Consider the following 27,205-nt stretch of genomic DNA (forward strand, 5'->3'; position numbering starts at 1 on the left):
ATGCCGTCATACGACTCGAAGATGTTGAACGCTGCTGATGGGGGCCAGAACTTCATTCTTCAAATTAACTAGCCAGCAGGGAATTTATTATACGCACGATTCGAGAGGATGACGTGCGGACTTGGCAGCGTGTACCTTCGCCGTCAAAAGCGCAACCCGCAGACGATCATGGAACAGACCCGTGATGGAACAGTTCACCAGGAGACAATTTGGTCTCCTTCACAATTCTTGAGGTTGTCCTCGACTTAATAATACATATTTCGGAACTGGTATCGCAAGGCTAATGCACAGGTCAGCATTCGAATTTTTTTTTTTTCTTAAAATTAAGTCGTTTGCCTACTTGGATTAACTATCTGGCTCAATATCAGCGTTATCATCTTATAACTTCTTGCAGAAGGAACATACAACGCAACAAGTAACTTGAGACGCCTCATCCCCTAATGGATATTAGCTACTTACCCACCCAACTTTTCAACGAAATACTATTGATGTTAAATTGTTTATATTTCCCTTTAATAGTTTTTTAATTGAAAACGTTCAAACGAAAATTAGAAATTTGATACAATTTTTAGGCATTTGAGTGTGTCATCATAACAAAAAAGGAGTGACCATTTTAATCATAATGGTGTAAGTTGTGTTAATTCTCATCGTACAGGGGCGTGGAATCGCCTAAGTTCATCGAATGAGGAGAAGTATTTGTACGGGGTGTACTACGAATAGACCGCGGACTTTTATGGTCTCTTAACCGGAAGTGTTCACCTGAAAGTTGATTAAATGCAGATGACATCTCACTAGTTGTTGGAACCGAATAATTTATGCCTCTTGAAAAATCATTTCCAACTGAGCGTGACATATGCGGCGCAGGATGCACTGGTTTACGTCTTGCCCATGACTCTGACGCCATTTGCCATTCGACACTTTCTTTTTGTGAGGGGTAAATATGTTTTTTGCTTTGCTCCAACTCCAATCTTGGCGAAATTCCTTGGTATAAATTATCTTTAGTCTGCTTAACATTTGCTGAACGATGATAGTTTATATTTGAAGATGACGAGTTAGGACTAGGTGTATTATGAGAATATCGAGGAGTTTGTGACGAGTATGGTGTATTGTAAGGTGTCATAAACGGCGTTTGTCCGCTTGGAGTATACGGAGTATTTACATACCCACCCTGATATCCAGGAGTGTTAGGATAATGGGGCGTATGAATTATTGACGCCTGTGATATATGTTGCTCGGTTGTTCTAGAATCCACGTTACCCCTAGGGGTATCATATCCGGATGTTCTAATGCTGGCTGAAGCATTTGGTGTAGAAGTGGGAGTGTTTGCTATAATCGGATCTGAGTAATGATCTTTAAACCATTTTAGAAGGGAATTCAATGAATCAAATATTTGACCTCTAAAACGGAAGCCTTCCGGGATAACTGTTACGTATTCATGCCTACATTTGGTTTTAGGCAAATATGATAATAAAAATTTTCCCGGATAAGATTTCGAAGCTGATATGAAATAATGTATTTTTTTAGGATCTTTAGCCTTTTCTTCTTTAAGTATTTCTTCCATTTTATCTTTGACGCCACCACCTGTGTCTCTGTAATATTTATAGGTAAGAATTTCTCTAGCACATGATGCCATTGGGTTAACATGCCTCGCAATAATTTCATCCAAATCCTCAAATTCTTCATTTCCAATCCACAAACTTTGACCCAAACTAAAAGCATTTTCTTTTCCTTCTTCTCGGACGTCAATGTGTTGATAAATTCCAGTTGTAACCTTCCATGTCACAGTAAGATGATCGGATCCCTTGCTTGATGGTCGTACAACCACCTCTCCTTGATCCATATTTTCCATAATTTTAACAACTTCGGCGTATGATTTGTTGTGGAATGAAGGGTGAATAATTACCCGCTTTACATATTGCTGTTTTGACCTCACTTGTTTTTGTTCATTTTCTTTTCGATTATCCTTATCCTCCGTTTCATAATCATAGAATGGATCTTTACGCGGCCTCCATTCATGATTTTTATCCATTAAGTCAGAGCTTTTAGAAGAGCAATCGACCGAAAACCTTTCTACGTCAATTTTAATAATACGCACATGTATCGCTTGCCCAATTTGAACACGATCCTCTGGATTCAACACGTGTCTATCAGACAGGTTTTTAATGTGAATGAAACCAGAGAGACCATTATCTAAGCGAAGCTTGACTCCAGTTGCTTGTCCAGGACAGGCACCAGCATCAAAATGGTTCCATACTTCGGATAATTCTGGAAAGTCATCTTTTAAACAAAAGGGACACTGCCAATGTCCAGTTTCATCATGTCTTACTGGATTAGCTTGATCTAATTGATCTCCTTGAGGCTTTTTATGAGATATTCCAGCAACTGTAGCCAAAACCATCTTTCCAACATAAAATGATTCGGGTGTCTCTTTTGTTAGCATATCAAACAGTTCCTCAGAGTTAGGGGAGCGATAAGGCGTTCTTAGATCTTTATATAAAGCGTTTAGTTCTGTACGTATATCATACAGAGTTATACTTTTGTTACCAAAACCTTGACGTTCTAATTCTACAGCAAACGCATCTAAATCCAGATCTTTAAGTCTCTCGGGGGATTCCAGGATTTCTTCTAGAGCACCAGCGGGATTAGCTTCTTCATCATCATATTCCATGGCGTCAATAGCCATTTTTCTGGCCCATTCATACGTTTCTGGATGTATTCGAGAGCCATCTAAAACTTCAACGTAGGCTTCAGTACTATCACCAAGAGAACTTGTGTCTATTTTAATAAAACCAGAACAATTTATAAAAACCTTTGGACCTAAATGGCACAAAGTTACCAACTGAGTACGATTTTCAAGCCTTTGATTCGACTGTTTGAGTAATTTAATTAATGCTTGTCCTTTACGTGGCCCTAGGCCACAAATAAATTGCACTAAATTTTGAGTGTAAGAGTTTTGCACAGTTAAATTTATGTCCAAGCCCACCTCATTTGTACGATTTATAAATTCTATATACAAGTGTTCTAGCATATCTTCCTTTGCTAGTTGCTCCTGCAGTGTGTGGTATCGCAGACACAGTATTTCTTCATCAGCGCTGCACAATTGCGAATATTCAACAAGCGGATCCTGCATTTTTCTTGCTAATGATACTGCTTGCTTCAATAAATCTGGATATTCTTTAAAATCGGATGCTCCTTTTTTTGAATTCGCATAGATTTTAGCGAGTTCATTATCAACTATCTCCACGGAAATCATTGGAAATTGTTCTTCCTCCGATATTTCTTTTACTATATCCTGGATGTCATTTTTCAACATTTGCGCTTCTCTCGACTCCCCTCCTATGGCTATAACATGTGGTTTTTTATTTTGAATAAATTCTTTTAAAATTTTCAAGTCCGATAATTTAAAATTTTTTTCATCGGAACGGTAAGAATTTTTACGTTTAAGAATATGTGGTAATCGAAGATAGTCGCTAACATCACCTTCAACGGTTGTTACAGCACAAAAAGCAGCCTGGGAATAATCAGGAACATATGCTATACCCATCGCTCTAATTCCTTTAGCATAACTCCAATCATCATACATATACTCATCAGCAATGTCCGGGCGGTATGGCGCTACTTTTAACCAGTTTGATAACTTCAAGCAGCATGATTTCAACACAAACTGCTTTGCTTCATTAAGTAGAACGGTTTTTAATTCTTTGCGCAAATCTGGAATAACCATCATTTTCAACGCAAGTTCGACACATTCAGCACGTAATGAGTTCCACTCTTGAACCACTTTTGAAAATTCATCTCGTTGGTAAAGTTGTTTAGCTTCATCAATGTATGAATTGGAAGTATTTCCATCAATATGATCAGATATTGTTATATCAACCAACTTATCTTCTTCAGCCACCGAAAGCCTTAAAAACTGATCACCAGCCAAGTCCTTAACTGGCTTTTTCCCCAAATATTTCATAGTGTAACACGAATGATTTTCATCAATCTCCTTTAAACCTTTTTTGGTAGGGCGAACATCTATTTTAGCACGCTCAAAGAAGACTTCCCGCACACATTTTTTAAGAAGAGGTTCCCTAGATAGTTGACGAGCAACAACGAATTTTGTAGCATGTAATACTTCTTCGACTGTCACGAACTTAGGACACAAGTATTGCTTTGCCACGTCCGTCGGACTGGCAGTCTCCTGCTCCACTTCATGGCGCTGATAACTGTCTCTCAAATTTTCGGCAAATTGTTCAGGCGTCAATCCAAATCGTTTAGCGAATCCACATATACCTGCTTTACGGCACATTGCATAAGGTCCTGAATCCTTTGCCTGTTTTAGCTGTTCTTCACCTTCATCCACGTCATCATCTATATTCTCACTTATAATCTCACCATCTTGCAGATTCTGACGAAGTTCTTCTTCTCTTGTCAGCCGTTTCTGCTCTTTTTCTCTCCTTCTATTTTCGTCTTGCATTTTAGGTATTTCATGTGAGTAATGAAGTAAAAAGTGCATGTGCACATCTTTTAATTCCTCCATTGTCTGCACTTCCTTTACCCTCTCTAAATCCTCATCTTGAATAATTCGAATACCGTCCGGCGCTGAATTATCTCCATTTTTGGTTATATACGATATCTGAAAGTCACGCATATTTTCAAATAACACTTTTAATTTGTTTTTTCTGTTAAAAAGCTGAGACCACCTTTCATCATAATAATATATCTTCCATAAATCTTCGCAATTTAATTCGGGTTTTACGTATTCCTTCCTATAAAAAGCTATGAAAGGTACCTCTAACTGCTGATTTCTAATAAATTCCAAAGCTTGTTTAATTTTTCCTACAGCACTTATTGGTTTTTTATGCTTATCACGACTTGCTTCCAAAGATTCTTGTTGAGATACGGTCTGCTTGCAAAAGGCTTGCTTGTAGATCCATTCAGATTCATCGTCTAATTCAGATGACCCTTCAGCAACGGGCGTTACTGGAACTTGTCTTAACTGCATGCGCTCCGGTATGTCAGTTTTTCGAATCTCATTATCCAAGTCCGTGAAATGTCCTCGTTTTAGTTCACTTGGTTCATATAGATCAAAAATAGTTTTCTTAGAAACTTTTTTCTTAGGTGCTTTCTTTTTACTTTTTCCGCGAGCTTCTTCACCAATATCTTCGTCGTATTCGTCACCTTCGGATTCGTCTTCATATTCATCTTCCTCATATTTGGCAAAATCATCGTAATCAAAATCTACTCCAAATATATCTTGGCCTTCTTGCAATGACCTAAAGAAAGAAAAACAGAACAAATCAGTTTTTAAAGGGGAGATTATTTTTGATACAACAAATATAAGATAAAAAAAAAAAACTTGCAGGCGTTGTTTAGGATACCTGTAAGAAATAGCTCATGACAACGCTATGTTTGTAGAATATTGTTAGAAGATATTTCAACATCATACCAAAAATATCCAATTTTAAAATATTTTTTTATTCCAGATATGCCAAAAATATTGAGATTTAAAAGTAGTTATAAAGCCGAAAGCCATTTCTACTAATTCTTTTAAATATGATACTTATTTAAATGCACGGAAACAGTGCGAGAAAATATTCTTTTTTTGTCACAAAAATTCATGTTTACTTACGCGTCGGTAAATATTGGCCTTCGCTTTTTTTTCTTCTCCGCTATTGGTCGTCCTTCATCATCGACAATAAAGTCATCAGCGTCTGAATCCGATTCTTCTTCTTCCTCTTCGTAAGTATCTTGCTCTTTATTGCTACGTTCAGATCGCCTTTCGGCATTCTGAAATTACATAACCAAAAATTTTAATATTTTTGTAGAGTACACAGACTACAATTTCATTCATTAATAAATTTTTTTCCAAAAAAAATATCACCACATTATACAGTATTCTCAAAATATTTCTATACGCCCTGCGAAAGTGTTGGGTATTTCATATGAGAAAATTCAACTCGTTCACAAATTATATTTTAAATAATATATAATAAAATTGAACGATGTACTTCCGTTTTCTGTAACAATTAAAGTTTTCACACAACTATTTTGACTTTGGAAAAGAATCGAATATATATGTATTTATAATTGGCGCGTACACCCTTTTTGGGTGTTTGGCCGAGCTCCTCCTCCTATTTGTGGCATGCGTCTTGATGTTGTTCCACAAATGGAGGGACCTACAGTTTCAAGCCGACTCCGAACGGCAGATATTTTTATGAGGACCTTTTTCATGGCAGAAATACACTCCGAGGTTTGCCATTGCCTGCCGAGGGACGACCGCTATTAGAAAAATGTTTTTCTTAATTTTGGTGTTTCACCGAGATTCGAACCTACGTTCTCTCTGTGAATTCCAAATGGTAGTCACGCAGCAACCCATTCGGCTACGGCGGCCAAATCGAATCGAATGCATTACTTATTTAGCGGCCGCCGTAGTCGAATGGGTTGGTGCGTGACTACCATTCGGAATTCGGAGAGAACGTAAGTTCGAATCTAGGTGAAACATCAAAATGAAGAAAAGGTTTTTTCTAATTACGGTCGCCCCTCGGCAAGCAAAGGCAAACCTCCTAGTGTAGCTCTGGCATGAAAAAGCTCCTCATAAAAACTATCTGCCATTCGGAGCCGGCTCCCTCCATTTGTGGAACACACGCACGCCACAAATAGGAGCAGGAGCTCGGCCAAACACCCAAAAGGGGTGAACGCGCCAATTATTTATACATATATGTATGTATATATATTCCATATCGTATTCCATTTTTCATACCCGACCTAAATAAAAGTTCCGTCTTAGGAAATACCTCTTCATGCGGTTAATTCTTACGCTTAGCACAACCATTAATATTCTCTTTATACACATTGCCGTTTGCTGAACAGTCTGTGTCAGAAAAAAGGAACCGCGATTATTCATGAAGTATAAAAGATATATATTTAAAATTTTTTTACATGAAAGTATATACAAAACTACGAGTCGCAATTACTCAATAAGCCTTGTAGTCTTCATCGTTGTCGAGTATAGCCTGACATCTTCTTCATGCTTTGAACCAGATTTTGTGCTCGTCGACAAACAGGACTAGATTTTGCGAACTTGACGCACGAGTTGGTTTGAATCATGGACTGGCCTTCCGGCAAGATGCGTTTTCATAATTCCCCACACATTTTCAATGGGGTTGGCTCTGGGGACTGTGAAGGTCAGTCCAATACTGTGAAGCCATTTTCTTGTTTTGTTTTTTCTCAATGTGTTTTTCTGAGAGCAGTGGTTCTGATGATGTGGGACGGTAGGATATGTTCACCTCCTTTAGTCGACGTTCGATGGCGTTGATACTCATATCTATTGCCTTTTTAGCAAGAACTGATCGTGCTTGGCGTAGTATCAAAGAAGGGTCCCGCTTAAAAAGTTGGGCGATCACTTTATCCTGCTTTTTTGTCGTCACTCACTTCAAGCCGCGCTCGGAAAAGTCATCAACATTTTTGTATACTTTATACTATTATGCAGCAAAAAGCAGAACGAAATATATCTTGAAGTTACAAGAAAAAAAAACAGTTCTTTTCTTCTGACACAGACTGTATATGCAGTCGACAAATTTTGCAGGCAGTCAAAACCAATCCTTAACATTTATCGCTTCGACCATGCCATATGTTTTGTTTGTGAGCAAAAACAATGATTCAATCATTAAATACCAATTTTTCACTTATTCTTGACAAATCGGCTTACGTATTAGAATACATGCTGCTTCTTTGAAAATATAATATATAATTAAACTTTTGATGCAAATTATCTGGTCGGGAACAAATTATAATAAATAATTATAATAAAAACGAATTATTTTGTAAATTAAGAACGATTTTCCTTAGTTAGGTCGATCGTGTCTTAATATTACTGAGAATCTACATATAATTTCAAGCTGTCTTTCTGCTGCAGAGAACCCGTTTGTGAATTTAAGTACCGATCAGATATTTGCAAAACTTCTTATTGAAGCTTTATTTTTTATAGCGCAAAGTGTTGCTGAACAACTTCCAACATTGATATCTCGCCGTTCTCAACAACATGATTTTGCCAGTAGACGTGCACATGGTGGACATTTAATTGATGTCATTTTCACACATAATTGTTAAGAGTCGTGTTTTGAATAAATATAGTGAAACTTGAAAGAATCTAAATATAGTTAAATTTTTTTATTTTAAAACACGCACACACAATCTCGGCCACCTTAGGACATGAGTTAGTAAGATCTGTTGGGATATTTGTAAATAAATTATTTTTCAACGTTTCTAGTAAACGGTCGCGGTAACCGAATGGGTTGGTGAGTGGCTACCATTCGGATAAGCACATTTTGGCAATTCCGAACACAAAACACCAATTGAAATAGTTTTCTCAAAGCAAAAGAATATAAACGCCAATTATATATTATATAAAGAATGGGCACGAAAAATATTGGTAGGGCGAAAATTTTTATATATGATCAATTTATAAAATCTATCAGAACAATTTTTATTTTATTTAGTTCTTTATTAATCGTACTATGTTAATCGAATAACTCATATTAATTCTTTTTATTATAAATAAAATGCGAAATTTAGATTTGACTATTCTCATTAGGCAATAGACACGAGTCTTTGTTGCGGTATCTGCTGCTCTCTGCCAATTCATTTTAAACTGCTGCTCATTTTAAATTTTTAACAATTTTTTTTAACGATTGCCCAATGTTTTCCAATAGGTCGCAATTGTAGAGTGTTGGGTGGATTGTTGTCCTTTTGAACAATATTTATCCCGTGATTTTTACACCAGTTCATACCAAGATATATAAAAATAATTATAATGATACAATGCTAGATCGGATCAGAACATAACTGAGGCTTTATGCCTTTATGTTGTTTTATGATTCAATTCACCTCTTATCTACATCATTAAATATTTTATTTGGCGCAGATCTGCCCTTATCTTCTATCCTGTTTTCGTGGCGAAACCTTTCTATAATGTGCTGGACAGTTGAGAAACTAATAGCAACAATTTTTGCAATTTTTCGTTGACTTTTGCCCTCTTTATAAAGATGAATAAAGTCTTCTCTTTTTTCAAGTTAGGTCCGTTTTCCTATTTTAAAAAATTTGAATTTTTTCAACTTTTCTTTACAACAATTTTTTGAGAATGGCTTGAGAGGCTAAGCTAAACAAAAAAAATTCATTTCATCGTTATCGGAGAAAATATAAAATACACTGCATCATTTAAGCTGTGAGCATATTTTGATGAGAAAACTATTTGCTACTATATATTTTTATTGTTCTTTCTGCAGTGGTAAACAGTACATACATATCTCATTACAAGTCGTATACATTTTTTTATTAAATTTAATAAACATCGAGTCATTTTCTTTTTTTCAAAAAAAGTATTACCTGCATCAAATAAGCTGTGAGTCACTGTATAGTATGTCAAGAACGAGTTATGACATTAATAAATTCAATTTTTCGATTTCAATAGAAAAAATAGCACTATATATAGTGTCGTGTTTTAAAAAAATAGGATTTGTGTTTATTAAATCGTGAACGCTAAGAAATACCGGAAAACTGTAAATATGAACAATTACATTTAGCAAGCTGCGCGAGCGTGAGCAACAACAGTTTTGCAGCGACCACCCAACGTTCTCCACACTACAAAAGTAGTCATTGGCAAGCATATTAGCTCTGCTCACCAAACTATATGTTCCTTTTCGAAGAGCGCGCAGGCCTTTAATAGGTAGAGGCATCCTGTTGTAAAATATGTTATACAATTCAAATTCAGAAGTGGAAAAAAGACAACTAGTAGTTATAGATATTTTATGGCATTGTCGTATTAGAATAAAACCTTAACTTAAACTTTACAAGTGGAATACATTCTTCTTCTTAATTGGCGCGATAACCGCTTTCGGGATTTTGGCCGAATTCAACAAAGCGCGCCAGTCGTTTTTTCTCGTGCTAACCGGCGCCAGTTGAATACATTAAGTGAAGTCATGTCCTTCTCCACCTGATCTTTCCAACGCAGAGGAGGCCTTTCTCTTCCTCTGCTACCACCAGCTGGTACCGCATCGAATACTTTCAGAGCCAGGGTATTTGTATCCGTTCGGACGACATGACCCAGCCAGCGTAGCCTTCTTCTTAATTGGCGCGATAACCGCTTACGCGATTTTGGCCGAGTTTAACAAAGTGCGACAGTCGTTTCTTTCTCGAGCTAACCAGCGCCAGTTGGGCACACCAAGTGAAGCCAAGTCCTTCTCCACCGGATCTTTATAACGCAGACAAGGCCTTCCTCTGCCACCACCAGCTGGTACAGCATCAAATACTTTCAGTGCCGGAGCGTTTGTATCCATTCGGACGACATGACCCAGCCAGCGTAGCCGTTGGATCTTTATTCGCTGCGCTATGTCTATGTCGTCGTAAAGCTCATATAGCTCATCGTTCCATCGGCTGCGATATTCATCGTTACCAACGAGCAAAGGTCCAAAAATCTTCCGCAGAATATTTCTCTTCAACACTTCAAGCGTTGCTTCATCAGGTGTTGTCATCGTCCACGTTTCTGCACCATACGTTAGGACGGACATGATGAGTGTAGAGTGTTAGTTTTGTTCGTCGACTTAACTACTCATTTGTCTACTTAGTCCAAAGTAGCAATTGTTGGCAAGACAGATTCTACGTTGGATTTCAAGACTGACATTGTGATAGGTGTTAATGCTGGTTCCTAAATAAACAAAGTCTTTTACAACCTCGAAATCATAACTGTCCACAGTGACGTGGTGCCGATACGCGAGTGCGCCGACTGTTTGTTTGATAGCCTCGTTCACCACTCGACCCACTCTCTTTGTTTTGAGAAAGCAGAATTAACAGCGCGGTTGTTAAGGCCGATGATATCAATATCATCGGCATACGCCCACAATTGTACACTTTTCTAAAAAATTGTACCTGAGCGATTAAGTTCTGCGGCTCGCATGATCCTTTCCAACACCAGGTCAAAGAAGTCACCCGACAGCGAATCACCCTATCTGAAACCTCGTTTGGTATCAAAACGCTCGGAGAGGTCCTTTCCTATTCTGACGGCTGGTATTGAGCAACGTCATTTTACATATCCATATTAGTTTCGCGGGGATCCTTAATTCAGACATCACGGCATATAGGTACTTTAGTACTGCCGAAGCAGAAAATCGCCGAACACGCAAAACCCTTGTCTTATTTATGCCTCTTACAAACAAACTAAACATGCTATATTGCTAAAACCGTGGACATATCTTCGAGACGAGTGTACGAACATAAACAAAAATAATAATCGAAAGTCGAATGTAGGTAGCCCGCGAAATTTGAAACTTTACCTCATTTTGTAAACAAATTTCGTAGATTGGCAACGGAAATATTTCTTCTGTATTTTAGTTTTCAAGCAACGTTAAATACAAATGTTCGACAGAAACTGTTATCAGGCAAAGAAAATAAACGCTGGAAAATTACTCTTTTCAGCAACGGAAAAATATTCCTCATCTAATAACTGTTAAGAACTGTGTTCGTAAAGTTTTCAGAATTCGGGTAACGTTTTCAATTTGTAAATTCGAGATAACGGTTATTATTGGCCAATTTGATAACAGCGTCTTCCTTTTTGTGTGACAAATGTGTGTATATAGTTTTATTTTGTATTTATGTTTCAATGCATTAGGATTTGTTTTCTATAAATATACAGACTTCTCGTGCTTTCCCGTTCCAGGGTCAGATGCGTGTTAACCTATGGTTCAATAATAAAAGTTTGCTCAGTAGACAGCTTTCTCGTTCCCTCTTGAATAATCAGCTCCCTTAGCAAGATACTGCTGTTCAGACAGGGCAACTCTCTGTCGTGTGACTTCTTTACCCTGGTGCTGGAAAAGATCGTGCGAGTCGCAGAACTTAAACGCTCAGGAACACTTCTTTATTAGAGTGTACAATTGTTGGCGTATGCCGATGATGTTTATATGATTTATGGTTGAGCACTTCAATTTACAGTGCAACTCTATCCAAAGCGTTTTTGAGTCCGCTATAGGACTTGCCAGCAAAAAGTACGAATAAATAATATGAGTTATACTAAACTTTGTCAGCCCCTTGTAAGGGTTTTCAAATAACAGGTGTTACAGGTGAATGGATTGCGCTATGGAGAGATGATTAACGATTTTTTATGGCCGGAATACTTCAACAGCCCAGGGTCGATTCAAGACCTTAAAGATCGAATTCGTGAGGCTATCGAGGACATAGGGAAGAAATTTTGCAATTCGGTTATGGAAAATTTCATGAAAAGGATATTGTCTTGTAAGCGTGGTCGTGGTGATAATTTGCCTGATGTTATTTTCCACTATTAACGGTATACCTTCCTCTTATAATGAAATAAACATCCGATCATTTATATTAAAAATAGGCATTTTTCTTTGAATATCAAAATAACACCTCTTATTAAAAAACCCTATTAGTTCGATTGATGAGGTTATTTTTCCTCTTTTCGGACAGAGTCCAAAAATTCCATCAGTATAAAACTTCTCCGTGTACTGAAAATTCATGATCACTTTGCATAACTCCATTGAAATCTACTTTACTCCGTCGACAGTTTTATAAAGTCTGAGGGTCCAAGATCACGATTATTGGTGCACCTAGCGAAACCTCATTGAAAAACTCTCTTAGCATCTGCCCTGCTATAAATATGATTATGTGAAATAAGAAATTTCGAAAATTTGCTACTAGATGGCTTAGTGAGCCATATTAAGTTTCCGTCCTTTCTTAGCCAAAGTTACGAATTATTTAAACAATTAAATAATACATTTTATTATGTTAAGTATGTTCCCCTGGAAGTTACAAATTTACTCCATCTTTCAGGCAGCATACGGATTTCTCTGACGAAAAATTTGAGTTCTTTTCACTTGATCTATTTATTGAGCAAGTTTGCAATACTCTCGTAAGAAGTGAACCACTCTCCAATATGGGCTGACTGCATTGATCGGAACAGATGGTATTCCGAAGGTCCACTGTCTGGGGAATACGGCGAGTGGGGCAAGATTTCCCAATTCAGTCACTCTAAATATTTCTGGACCGATTTAGCAACGTGTGACCTGGCATTGCCATGCAGCAAAATCAGTTTGTCATGTCTACGGTCCCATTCCGGCCGCTTTTCTTTGAGAGCTCGATTCAAACGCCTTAGCTGCAATCGGTAACGATCGCCAGTGATGGTTTCAGATGGTGTAAGGAGTTCATAATAGATGCCACCCTTCTGATCCCAACAGCTATACAACATAACCTTTGAAGCATGGATATTTTTTTTCGCTATTGATTGACCTGGTTCACCTGGCAGGCTCCAACATTTTCGACGCTTAGGGTTATCTTAATAGATCCATTTTTCATCGCCAGTGACGATGCAATGCAGAAAACCTTTTCTTTTCTGCCGTTCAAGAAGCATTTCACAAGTCACCAAAAGTCTCTCGATATCCCTCTCGTTCAATTGATGTGACACACAGTTACCTGCTTTCTGGATCATTCCCATCGCGTGCAAACGTTTACCGGCGATTGTTCTATCAACATCCAACTCTTTAGACATATTATCATGCCATGCGTCTTCATCCAATAATTGTTGTAGTTGAGTATCTTCGAATTTTTCGATGTTGTTTTTTCGGGACGAACGTAGAAATATTTGATGTCAGATAAAAAAGGATCTTTACGCTTCAAACTAATGTCAGCTACTACGATCAATACCTCACATATACACCTTCAAATCACCAGTATATTACACTTCTTTTACGAGGGCGGAAGTTTATTCCGATACCCAATATCTTATAATGTATACATTGCATGAGTTGATATTATGGGCGATTTAAAGGCGGCACTCCGCTTCAAATGAGGTTCTTTCATAGTTTCGTTCCGTACCACTAGAATTTAAATGCAAAATTGGAAAAAAATATTTGTTTTTGCACCTAATACAACAGCAGAGCATTTCAACTAGTTATATGACCATCGGGGATAAGCTATACTCTGTAAGAGAATCAACGAAAATATCGATAACAATATAAAACGCGGATGTCAGCATTTCTTCTACAGAAATTCAGAAATACCTTTACTGTCAGCAACTGGCCAGATTGAAGTAGTTGATCGACCAGAAAAGTCCAAATTTGGTGAACACGAAACGTGTTGTGTTCCATCAAGACACCGCCATCCCACAAATACACCGAAATAGATTGTAAAGTCCCCGAAAGTGGTGGTATGTGACAATTATTTTCCGCCTTATATGTGATATTAATAGGCCCGTCACAATGGGTCCGTTACGGCAACGAATTAGACTGACAGCAAAATAGATTAAGTGTACTAGAACCGAAGGTGCAACATACGTGCCGTATGTCATGCCAGAATGCACAAAAACTGCTAACTTTCTGCTTTTTCCGTAAGGCAAGTGCGGCGAAAATGACAATTGTTTAAAGAACAATTTTGAATCGTAAAATTTTTATCGATGGTGCTTTTTATTACATCAAAAGAAATGTAGCGAATAAATGGAATTTAAATTAATTGCGTTAATTCAAATGAATCCTTATCTTTTTGATAAAAGCTTGAGAGAGTACAGAAAAGGATATGTGTTCATACGAAGCATATTTAAATATAAATATAGTACATATTTACTTATTATCTTGTTAATAATTATTATTCCTTCTCTTGTTTAACATATTCAACATACTTTCAATTTGTATAATTTAATTTTTGTAACACTCCATACTGTAATTGCAACTCTGTTACAAGAATGAGGAGTAAGCAATCGAAGTACTGGAAAAATACCCTATTTGAGTGCTCTCGCCCTTTTCAAATTGTTGTCTTGCAGTACGTGAGATTTGAATTTAACTTTCCCTTTTATTTTGGACAGCGGACCGTATGGTCGATTCGTATATATATATACTCAAGACAATACAATAGGTTTAACCAAATTCTCCCGAAAAATTAATGTGCGTCTCGAAGTTATAGTCGCACCCATCGTCTAGGACTACCATAACATAAATTCTATTAAAACCCTCTTTCGTTACAATAATATATTTCACAACCAACAAAAACCTGTTTATACACAACCAAATATAATCTTTGCTTTCACGAGAAAACCTTGTGGTTTTTGTTTGTTTATATGCGGCAATATCTTTATTGTTGCACGACGTAAAATTTGTAGCCATCAACATTAGCTATAATGATTTCACGTCTTCGAGTCATACTTTGTGCTAATTCTGGGAAGTTGTGGAGGTAATCGACACCAAATCAGCCGAGTTTGCATTGCTAACTGTTTGACCCTCTATATTTGTTTTCCTTTGAGTTTTTTTTTTTAACTATAGTCAATAGGGTTGGCATCAGTCGACTGTGAAAGACAATCCAACAATTCAATCCCATTTTTGCGTTTTCACCCTGAACACCTTCGGCTTCGATTCTTGGGATGCTGGTCTTCTTGTAAAATGCAAGGTTGACTAGTTCTTCTAAATATCTTCTTGATAATGCGTTTGGTAAATTTAATTTTGTAATAAATAATGTTTACAGCCCGCTGAAGCTGTCGATTATCAGTAGTCTATTCGCCTAAAAGGAAGATTTATTCGCGAATATTACGTTTGCCCAATTCCGTTCTGAATTTAACTTTAACGTTTTTTTAACCCATTTATTTATGAACGTCTTTGACTTCTTCAAATATTTGGCTACATATGCACGTGACATTTTTGGACCTTTAGGGTGTGTACATAGGGACACTGCTTCAAATCGTATTTCATACGCGGAGCTCATTTTGTAAAAACAACGTATGCTTTCTAAATTTCTCACAAAATCATCAAATTGCAAAACGCGGAAAAGGATACGCCTATTTAGCAGCATCCGATTTTTTTTTAAGCGTGTCACGCTTCTATTATACAGACAGTAATTTTTTGAATTTTTTACTACGATTTACTTTACTTTTAAATGATTTGTCGATAATAAAAAAGTTTCTGTGTAAACTCGTACTGTATTACAACCATAAGTAACAAATAGTATCTAACTCTGGGTTCTTCCCATTATCCGAAGAACTCATTTCAAATCGAGTATAATCCAGGTTATGTTATGGTAAAATTACTAAACAGTTGAAATTGAATTTGTGCAGAACACAATTTGTGCAGTGGTACAGTATATACTTCACAACATTCACAAAAGCCAACTAGGTTACACATATTCACAAAATCGTACAAATAATAACATCTGCCTCGATTGTCAACCGCTAGCACTGTGTTATTGTAATGCAAAATATGTAAACGTTTGGACAATGATTTAACTTATAATAATGAAGGTAGGTACTACCAATTGTTTTCACTTATTTTAATACACGGAATTTTAATACAATTTAATAATTTAAAAGAATATTATTTTAAACGGTTTCGTGCTTTCACAATGTGCAAACTGTTTACCTCAACCGGAGAATGGGTGCCTGACAAAGTGGGATCTGGCTCTCCTAAAGGGGTATGCCCCCAAGGCTGACAATCTCACACCAGTATTAATTTTCGCGAACCCACAACAACAGGCAGGAATAACTTTGTGGAGGTAATAGCCTGCACAAGACTGTAGTCCTAATGATAATGATTATTTTATACTTCATGTACTTACCTCGTCATCTTCATCGAAAAGTTGTTCCGCAATAGCTTCTCTGGCTAAGCCCTCATCAACATGATCTTCCTCACCATCGCTTTCTTGAATTCGTCGAAGCCGTTTGAAACGTTTCTAAAATACAAATAAAACGATTTAAAATAATACTATCACTAAGTGTATTGGGCGGCGGCAGGAGCCGAATGAGTAGGTGCAAGACTACCATTCGGAATTCGGAGGAACGTAGGTTCGAATCTCCAAGAAACTCCAAATTAAAGAAAAAGTTTTTTCGAATAGCGGTCGCCCCTCGGCAGGCAATGACAAGCCTCCAAGTGAATTTCTGTCATAAAAAAGCTTCTCTTCCGAGCTCGGCCAAACACCAAAAAATGGATGTAAGCGCCAATTATATACATATTTATATATACATATTAATTTATATATATTATATATATTTATATATATTATATATGTTTATATATATTTATATACAGGGTGAACGATATGAAGTGTTACCAACTTCACCCTGTTTGTATCTGTAAAACAGCTCATGACACCAACGTCAAAATTGTTTTAATGACAGTTCAATATCTTGTTTATAAGCCATCAAAAGCATTTGCGTCTGAGTTTTGTTGAATTCAAACGTAATAGTGTGATTGCGTTATATTTGGCTGGAAAATCACAACCAGCCATTGTTCGTGAGGTGACTCCTCAAAGTGAATAAAATGTTTGTGTATCGCACTATAAAACGTTACAATGATACTGGTAGCATTACAAAACGCTATGGAGGTGGGCTAAAAAAAAAAACGCAACAACGCCAGAAATTGTTCGGAAAGTGAAGGCTCGATTTGAACGAAATCCACGTCGAAGTGGAAGAAAAATGGCCAAAGAACTAAAAATATCGCAAGACAGCATTCGACGCATATCGAAAAATGAGCTCAAGGTCAAGGCTTACAAGTTCCAAAAAGCACACGATCTTTCACCCCAGCAAAAAAAAAAAGTTCGGTGTGAAAGAGCAAAGGAGTTGTTGCGCTTGCACGAACATGGCGAATTTCCTAACATTGTGTTTTCTGTTTTCCCAATTGAGCAGTTTATAAACACTCAAAACGATCGTGTTTACTTGACCGAACGCTCATACGAGAATTCGAGCCTATGTATGGTCACTCGAAGCAATTTCCCATCGCAAGTAATGGTTTGGGCCGCAGTGACCGCTCATGGACGCTCTCCAATCGGTTTTATCGAGCCTGGTATCAAAGTGAATGCGACTTACTATAGGTAGGTAGGTAAGATGGCAAGAGTACCCCAGGTACGCTACAAGTAGCACTTACGTGCCGTTTTGGTACCATAAAGTGGACCACTACCTGCGAAAGGATTAAGGGAGGAGATAAGACCGTCTACAGCCATCCAGTGCTGTTGATGTAGCGGAGGAGAGAAAAGGGATCTAGGCTGGAGAATTTCATCAAGTCATCCCCAAAGGGAACGCTGAGGAATCTCAAGCGCCTATCCGCAGTATCTTTCTCTGTGGGATCCCCACAGCTTCTGCAATGGGGGTTGTACGGAATTCCAAGCTTCTCCGCATGAGTGCCGATCACCCAGTGGCCAGTGATCACCGCAGTGAGTTTGGAAATTGAATGGCGGGGGGTTCCCATCACCTTAAGCGTTCTGTTTATGTCGTATTAAGGCCATAGTGCTTTTGAAATGGCACACGATGAGACAGACCTCCATCTGTCTTGCGCTTTTCTTAGAAAGAAGTTGTGTAGTTTCCCTTTAACGACGGCCAAGGGGATACCGATGTCTGAGAAAAGGGCAGCTGGACTCGGTTCTGCCGCCCCCTTCCTGGCAAGCTCATCGGCAATTTCATTTCCCTCTATATTCCTGTGCCCAGGAACCCAGATGAGGGAGATGTTTCCTGCACGTTCGAGGCGTTTGAATTCCTCCTTACAGGAGTTCACGAGAAGAGAGCTGCAATACGGCGACGACAGTGCCTTGATTGCAGCTTGGCTATCGGAAAAAATATTTATGTCTCCCTCCCAACCGCGATCCCGAAGCATTTTGCATGCCTGCAGGATCGCGAAGACCTCTGCTTGAAAGACGCTGCTTGTCTCCGGCAGTTTATAGGAGACCGAAATGTTGGCTGATTTGGAGTAGACCCCCGCTCCCACTCCAGACTCCATTTTGGATCCGTCAGTGAAAACAGAGGCATCTATATCCGCAACAACTCTCCCCTCTTTCCAATCTTGCCTGCTCGGAAAGATAGCCCTAGAACAACCCTCAAAGCACAGTTTGCGGATGGAGAGGTCGGTGCGAGTTTCAGAGATTATTGGGAAAATGTTTTAGAAGCTGCTTTAGAGCCGTGGACACGCAAACATTTTGGTCGTAGACCATGGACGTTCCAACAGGACTCGCCACCGTCTCATAAAGCTCGTGTGAACCAAGAATGCTTTCGAATTCGCCAGACGCAAATTTGATGGACTATTCCATCTGGTCCATTTTGGAGAGCAAGATGAGGACTAAAAAATTTGCCAGTATGGATGCGCTGAAAAAAGCGATTATACAAGAATGGGCCAAAATACCTCAAGATCACATTCGAGCAGTATGCAATTCATTTTTTTACCGTCAAGGCAAGAGGTGGTCATATCGAGCTAAAGTGTATATGGAACTACTGGCCGAATGGAACCATTCGGAATTCAGAGAGGAACGTAGGTTCGAATCTCGGTGAAACACCAAAATGAAGAAAACGTGTTTTCTAATAGCGGTCGCCCCTCGGCAAGCAATGGCAAACCTCCGAGTACATTTCTGCCATGGCAAAGCTCCTCATAAAAATATCTTCCGCTCGGAGTCGGCTTGAAACTGAAGGTCCGACAAATAGGAGGAGGAGCTCGGTCAAACACCCACAGAGGGTGTAAGCGCTATATATGTAAATATATATATATACAGCAATTGTTTCAGTTACTCAGTTACTCAATTACTTAATTGGAATAATTAATCAAAATGGGATATCCTGAACAAAACCATTAATTACTGAAGCTTTAAGTTCCTTAATTGTTTCATCACGTATTGAATCTTCGAAACCTGGGCAATTAATGATCGGCCATCAGACTGCTGGTAAATAGCTGCCCTAGTCTCCCAGGTAAAACGAAGCAAAACGTAGTAGCACTATTTAGCATAACAATCTGATGAGTTTTTTATATTTATTTTATGAAATACTTATAGAGTGGAAATTGGGTAAGAAGTTGATATACTGAAATTATTGACGTTTTTAATCACAACACAGTAATTTTCAGACACGATTTTTTTTGGAAATTTGTATAAGCGAAGGCATATTTAGTAATAAAAATTTGAGTAACATGTTATATTCAGATTAAAAATAAGCAGTAAATATTTTATTTTATAGCAGATTGCAGAAATAACTTCTGTAATAATACATTTTTCTCTTTTTATTTTTTAAATTTTAATAAATGTTTTGATAGTTAGCGACGATAGCCGATGTTTTAAATTTGGATGGATTGTAAGCATAAGAAATCTATAAATAAAAAATCTGCACGCTGATGTAGAACAAGTTTGAAACAATATATGTATCTAGAATAGAGTAGATTGTTTTCGAGTAAAAAGTACAAAAATATACAAATATTATATAGAGGACGAAAGAGATGTATTGATAGACTCAGCACATTCTTCAGGACTAAAAAAACTTAGTTTTATTAGTAGAGGAGTCTGAATTGATTCCCCATTTAAATTTATTTATTGCTTCCTGTGTTGCATTGAAATGAATTGATGAAACTTCTGGCTCCATCCCGTGCCTTTATCTGTTAGATTTTGTAGACAGATTTTAATTAAGTCCTAAATTGGTAGATTGTATACGTCATTCATTGGTACAGGTGATAAAGTAGTTCTGATTTAAAATGTATTTCTCTTCGAAAATAAGTTATTAATATCTTTGAACTCATCCTGAAAATACGAGTTTATTTATACCAAACGAGTTTTCAAAATATTATATAAATAATTATGAAATTAAGGGGTTAGGGGTAGTCAGAATTTTCAAAAAATCGATTTTTTTTTTTGCATTTTCTTAAAGTATAATGTTTTAAAAATATTGTGTAAAAATTTGAAGTGAATCCGACAAATACTTTTCAAGTTATTCAACAATTAACAAAGGGCGCTCGGCCGCCCCGAGCCGATAGCAAAACTTTAAATGCGTTTTTCTCAAAACTATGTTTTTCAAACTGGTGAACACTGTAACTTAAAAACCGCTACGTAGATTTCAATAAAATTTATACAGCTTTTGAAAAACATAAAAAACTTGTGCCTGATCGAAGGATTTTTTTTTTTTCAAAAATTTCGGTTTTTTTTTTAACAATTAACTGTTGGTTTTTTCCCGAAAATCTGAAAAATATTTCCTGAGGCCGCCATTTTATTCATTTTGAAAAAAAAAAAAAACAAGCTTCGATCCGGCTCGAGATTATCTTTCAATAAAAATAATTTTTCTCATCCGATTGGTTTTAGATGAATCTGCAAGGACTTGTGATGTTCACCGCAAGGGACTTCTGGAGAAACGGGCTTCACACAAACAGCGATAACTTTTGCAATTATTAATTTTTTTTTTTGAAATTTTGGCGAAGTCAAGTTAAAACATGATGTTTTTATGCTATGTTTTTATTTTTGTTAAATAAATTAATTAAGTAGCAAAAAAAAATTCGTGAAAATCATCATTTTTTCGGGCCTCTGACTACCCCTAACCCCTTAATGTAGGGCGGCCGCCGTGGCAGAATGGGTTGGTGCGTGACTACCATTCGGAATTCAGAGAGTGAACGTCGGTTCGAATCTCTGTGAAAGATCAAAAAATTAAGAAACAGTTTTTTCTAATAGCGGTCGCTCCTCGGCAGGCAATGTCACACCTCCGAGTGTATTTCTGCCATGAAAAAGCTCCTCATAAAAAATGTCTGCCGTTCGGAGTCGGCTTGAAACTGTAGGCCCCTCCATTTGTGGAACAACATCGAGACGCACACCACAAATAGGAGGAGGAGCTCGGCCGACCACCCAAAAAGGGTGCACGCGCCAATTATATATATATATGGGGCATTCTTCGCCAACCGGACACCCCCATCTGCCCAGAACAGTTTTTATAAAAAAAATTTTTCCCCATGCCGAAATAAAAGCTTATGTCATGTACTTTAATTTGTCATGTGGCACTTTTTAAATATTCAAGATGGACGACGAATATTGACAAATATGTTGGAAGCTTAACAAAAGATTCGAGTCTGCAGCACCAGTACCAGAAATACTATATTAAAAAGCCATTCCTTCCAAATCTCAAACAAAAAGGAAGTGATTATTAAAAGATTTTCCAATTCTCCAGAAGAAAAAAAAGTTTTACTGTGAAAAAAATCCTGTATTATGAAAAAAAAATTCCAATTTCAGCAATTTCCTTCAATATTTATATTCAGCAGCGAACCCAGAAACCCCCGAGCATCATGTCAATATTCGTCGTCCATCTTGAATATTTAAAAAGTGCCACATGACAAATTAAAGTACATGACATAAGCTTTTATTTCGGCATAGGGAAAAATTTTTTTTATAAAAACTGTTCTGGGCAGATGGGGGTGTCCGGTTGGCGAAGAATGCCCCATATATATATATATATATATTCACACCCTTTCCGTTTCAAATTTTGAGTTCATAACTTCGAAAACAAAAAAGTTACAGATTTTTAATCTGCAAATGCTAAATATTTTCCATAGTACGTGGCAGCTATGACCATCTTGCAAATGTCGGATCCCGAATTTTATTGGGAAATTATGTTCAACGCATTTGTAAAAAAGTAAACCATACGCTATCGGACGGCTTCAAGATCAAAGATTACGAATATTTAAAAAGTGAAAGGGTTGAATATTTTAAACTTCAATTAATTGAAGTGCTTCGTAACTGTACATACATTATGTGTGACCATATTTACCTTTCTTTCGACTTTCACACCCAAATTCTCTTCGATTAAGTCATAGTCATCATCTTCCAACCGATCATCTAATTCATCATCGTGTTTTTTTCTTTTTTTCGATCCTGTATCAGAATCTTCTCCATCGCTCACATCTTCCTCTATTGGATTATCATCGATCAAGTCCTTAAGCTCTTCGCGCAACCGCTCTTCATCATCTATAAAAATTATAATTAGCAGATTTTAATATACGAACCTGCAAATATAGGATTTATCTAAATGACGCTTATTTAGCTATACAGAATTGGAAGGTATGGAGTTCTATCAATATAAGCACTTGTTTTATAATTTATGTGACACATGTTTTATAAATCATAAATAAAAAATTTTCTAACTGTCTAAGACGTTATGCGAAAACAAAGATCGTTGAAACATTTCAAGGGTGGCGTCAACTTCCATTTTTCCGGAACCTCGTGTTCTTCGTACCAATTTTCAAATTCACAGCTATTCATTTTTTCTACAGATAGGTATAGCAGGCTTGGCAGAAACTCGATTTCACTAAGATGTCAACAACTTTCTTTGAAAATTTACCAATGAGAGTTGAAACACCGAATAGTGAGCTAGATGTGTAGATGTTGTTGAAACAGACATAGTATAAATTATGACTGATTGTAGAACTCAAATCCTTGAGCCCACAAAATAATCTCAGACCTTCAACACCCAACATCCGCCATTCCCATGACAACGGGTTCTACGTTACTGGAATGTCTCGGGTTTTCCCCGACCAAGGGCTGGCGCCCAGTAACCTAGCCCTGTCTAGTGAATAGTATATCAACCTACCCCTTACGTCACAGGAGCAACTCGTCGCAGCAACCTTGCTCCAAATACTTCTCCTCAGGGCTGGTATTGAATCCAACCCTATACCTCAGTTAGGTGCAATAAGTGCAACGGGTGGAGCTACCTTAAGACCTGTTCAGGCCTTAAGACTCATAGAAGGTGGTCCACACGGTATGTGGCCCCGTGATGTTCCCGCCAGCAGGTGTCTGATGCCTTAACGGCTACTACTCCCTCTGATAGGCCGGCCCCACCAACCGCCACCACAACCCACACATCCACGGTAAGGAGCCTATCGGAGCAACACAACTCCCCCCGACTTAACCCATCCCCTTCCCCCGCACAGTCTGTTCCGTGTGTCAGACCGAAATACCTCAGAACCTGACATCAGTCAAGTGCAATTCATGCAATGGTTGGTGCCATTTTCGGAGGTGTTCCGGCCTGCGCACCACCTGAGTGGACAACTGACTACGTTGCCCCCTGCTGCAGAGCTCTGCACCCGCAACCGCCCACCACCATCAGGCCAAAACAATTGCAGCGGAATGCTCAGCATGCGTTAAGCTTTTGCGATGACCAGTCGTTGGATATTTGCGGTATAACTTGAGTTCTCTCTAGCTTTACATTTATTACACTGTGCGACAGTGATTTTATACTTTTATGGAGACCTAGTACAACTTGTAGGTATAGTAAAACTAAGAAAAATAGTATAGGAGAAATTTCCAATACACCCCCAAAATCTCATTTTATGGTCATAAAACCGTTTTTCAGTAGGTTGATGTTAAGAATCACTCCTAACTTCGATGATTCTTCACATCAATCAACTGAAAAACTGTTTTATGGCCATAAAACGAGATTTTGGGGGTGTATTGGAAATTTCTCCTATACCATTTTGTTTACTTTTCTATAGCCACAAGTTGTGCTAGGTCTCCATAAAAGTCACACAGTGTTATTTGTATTTAAAATTCATATAAAAATAAATGAAACATAAATAGAAATTCGTTTATAAAAGGCATTTTGAATTACAAGCAAGTTTCCGAAGTTGAAAACTTTGTGAACTGCTACACCAAGTCAGTTCTATGTCTTAATTTAACACAATGCAGACAGTATTGTTGCTTTCAATGAACTGTGAAAGGTGCATTATGATTTTAATCGCTGATCAAAAGTTGCAATCAAATGAATTGTAGGTAATAGAAATTTCTGGCCGTTGTTTTTTTTTATTTTTGCTTGACTTGCAAGACTTCCGGTGATATCTGTTCGCATTCCTCTCGAATATTACCGGAATGACTAAGGGTGTTCCCGGCCCTATCTAGTGTACAGTATCTACCCCCAATCTATCGTCACAGCTGAAAATCCAAACAAACTACAAGCGAACAGGATATTGACGACTCTGCTGTACGATAAGCGTCATGCTGCATGGTTGCTGTGACGCGTAAGAGTAGCTGACGACCCGTGTACGGTTCGCTGCTGCAACAACAACCATAGAACAACCTAGAACAGAAACCGCTAGAGCTACAACAACAACCTAGAACAGAAATCGCTAGAGCGGCCTTCGTGAGAAATGGTAAACAAGGGGCACGCCGGCACATAACCATTAAAGAGATGATTTTTACAATGCTACGTATGGTCGACACTTTTGTAAAGAAGCAACGACCGGACGATGAAACTGCAAATAAACACCGATTAGAAGCCTTAGACATGCATGTTAACAATTACTGAACAAATACCATTACAAAACATTACATGCTGGCGTTACCAAGCCACAGAAAACTCAAAGTAGAGCACATTACAAAAATTTCGATTACTCAATATTAATATATTTCAGTCATTTTTTTATACTTGGTTAAAAAAAGTGGAAGCTTTCTAGTTCATTCATAATAAATACACCTGTGAACTTGGCAATTAGCCGAATTTTCTTGTCCGTAATTAAAACAATATTAACTCTTAATAATTCATATTACTAGCTAGTTATTTTGGAGTCTACTTTGCCACTCCAAGATGTTGAGGTCAAATGTAATTATAATCATACCTTCATCGTCTTCTTCGCTGCTGTCAGAAAGAGCTTTGAGTTTCTTTAATTTTTTTCTTTCATTGCTATCCAACTCCTCCTCCTCCTAAAATACAGACGCAATGCTTCAGACAGCTGAAAATATTTATTCTTACTACCTACTACCTCGGACTCTTCAGCTTCCGAATCCAAGAAATCCGCCATGTTACAACCTTAATTAAAGGAAAGTAAATAATAAATTCTACCACCACTAATTACACGAATCAAAACCACACACAATAAGCTACATTTACACAAACACTACTTAGATATTCACTCAAAGTATCGATTTTTTTGCACTTCGATACAATGAAGGAAATACAAGGTGATACCGATTCGACCATGAAACAATTTAATAACCCATTGCAAAGAATATTATTAGGCCCCTTCTATTTGCCATTTTTTCGCTTGCTTTCTTCATTCTCGATTAACTTCAAGAAAATTTTGCAAAAAACAAAAAGTTATCAAGTAAGATACGCAGCTGTGAGTACAGTTATTAACAGGTGTGACTCACTATTTGACAAACACATATAATTCCTACGCTGACAGTGTATGTTTATTAAAGCCAGTTCCTTCATCTATTCGCCAATTGCTAACACTTGGCGAAAAGAGAGACCTATTCTAAGCAAAAATAAGAAAAATTAGATATATGTGAAAATTCAAGGAATGACTTAGTAATGTTGTGATTTGTGAGTATAGAACTGAACAAACTAATGCAAATAAAGTGCCGCGTTTAAGTTTGTAAGGCGTAAATGAATATAAAGCTCTTAGTGCAGTTTTTCGCGTCTTTAATCGGAAGACGCCATGAATAGAAAATATGTGTGTATGCGTATAATTTCTTGCGTTTTGTTGTTTCCAAGGCGAATTAATTATAGGTGACAGCAACCACATATAAGTAAAACCCTACATGTATTTGTTGTTGCCTTTGGTCCAAGCAGGATGTCAAAACCAGCTATTTGTTTTCAGGGTGATTTGGTTGTGAAACGTACGCTGCAAATAGTCACAAAATAAAAAGCCGCCACATTTCCCCCAGTTCATTGAACATTTAGTATGTAGCTTATGTGTGAATTGTAAGTTCTTGTGGATATGAAAAAAATCATCTACGTTTGCGGTATTTTAATTATTAATACAAATTTCAGAATTTGCCACGGGCATGCATAAGGTGAAATTGAATGTAGAGAGTGAAGTTTGGGCACGGAAAAGTTTAAAATATAGAAACATACCGCCAAAAAACTTCGAAACAAGGGCAAAATTAAAGTCTCACTGCGTACCGAGAGTAATATATGTAATATTGAGCTCAATTATATTTGCATCACATTTTTAATATGCAGTTTTTACATATGTAATTCTATATCCTCATAGGATATTTATGGCTATCAGACACCCACCTTGGCTACTAATGACTATGATGACTTCATATTAAATACTGTTGAGATACGCAGACCACATTGCATATAAATGTTTGCTTCATGTTTGTTGTGGAAAATCGATCGCTATGATTTACATCTAAAACTGAACACTTAAAAATTCGGGATAACAAATTTGTAAAATGCTTGTGAATTCACTTTATATAATTCAACTTTATTAATGTTTATAGCCTATATTTAGAACATAAGTTATTGAACATTGAAAAATCGATTGAAAAATCTATATAATAGGACTATGAATAAGTTCGTGCGGTTTTTTTTCGAAATTTGAAACTTTATTGACGTAAAATGGTTACAAATTTAATATTCAAAATATTGTCCATCGCTTACTACTACTTTTTCCCATCTTTCTGGCAATTCACGGATTCCCTTTGTGAAAAATTCGGTCGGTTTTGCCGCAATCCA

General features: G+C 37.4%; 1 protein-coding gene across 1 annotated transcript; it reads right to left on the reverse strand.

Annotated features, from left to right (window-relative positions):
• Window positions 1–491: 491 nt before the first annotated feature.
• On the reverse strand, window positions 492–25,647 carry LOC128858551 (transcription elongation factor SPT6). The gene is made up of 6 exons (XM_054094931.1): window positions 25,500–25,647; window positions 25,356–25,440; window positions 22,517–22,713; window positions 16,588–16,701; window positions 5,618–5,775; window positions 492–5,261 (listed from the first exon to the last, which is right to left on the reverse strand). Exons 1-6 carry the CDS (start codon window positions 25,536–25,538, stop codon window positions 638–640), a joined length of 5,217 nt encoding a protein of 1,738 aa, XP_053950906.1. The 5' UTR covers window positions 25,539–25,647; the 3' UTR covers window positions 492–637.
• Between the last annotated feature and the right edge of the window lie 1,558 nt (window positions 25,648–27,205).

Source organism: Anastrepha ludens, chromosome 3 (genome assembly GCF_028408465.1).
Source record: "Anastrepha ludens isolate Willacy chromosome 3, idAnaLude1.1, whole genome shotgun sequence".
Lineage (NCBI taxonomy): Eukaryota > Metazoa > Arthropoda > Insecta > Diptera > Tephritidae > Anastrepha > Anastrepha ludens.

Bases quoted from the DNA above. Each gene is read 5' to 3' on its own strand.
- LOC128858551 (XM_054094931.1), bottom strand. From the start codon at position 25,538: ATGGCGGATTTCTTGGATTCGGAAGCTGAAGAGTCCGAG. The intron at 25,441-25,499 runs GTAGTAGGTAGT...TCTGTATTTTAG, and splicing joins CGGAAGCTGAAGAGTCCGAG to GAGGAGGAGGAGTTGGATAG. The intron at 5,776-16,587 runs GTAAGTACATGA...ATGTAATTTCAG, and splicing joins TTTTCGATGAAGATGACGAG to AATGCCGAAAGGCGATCTGA.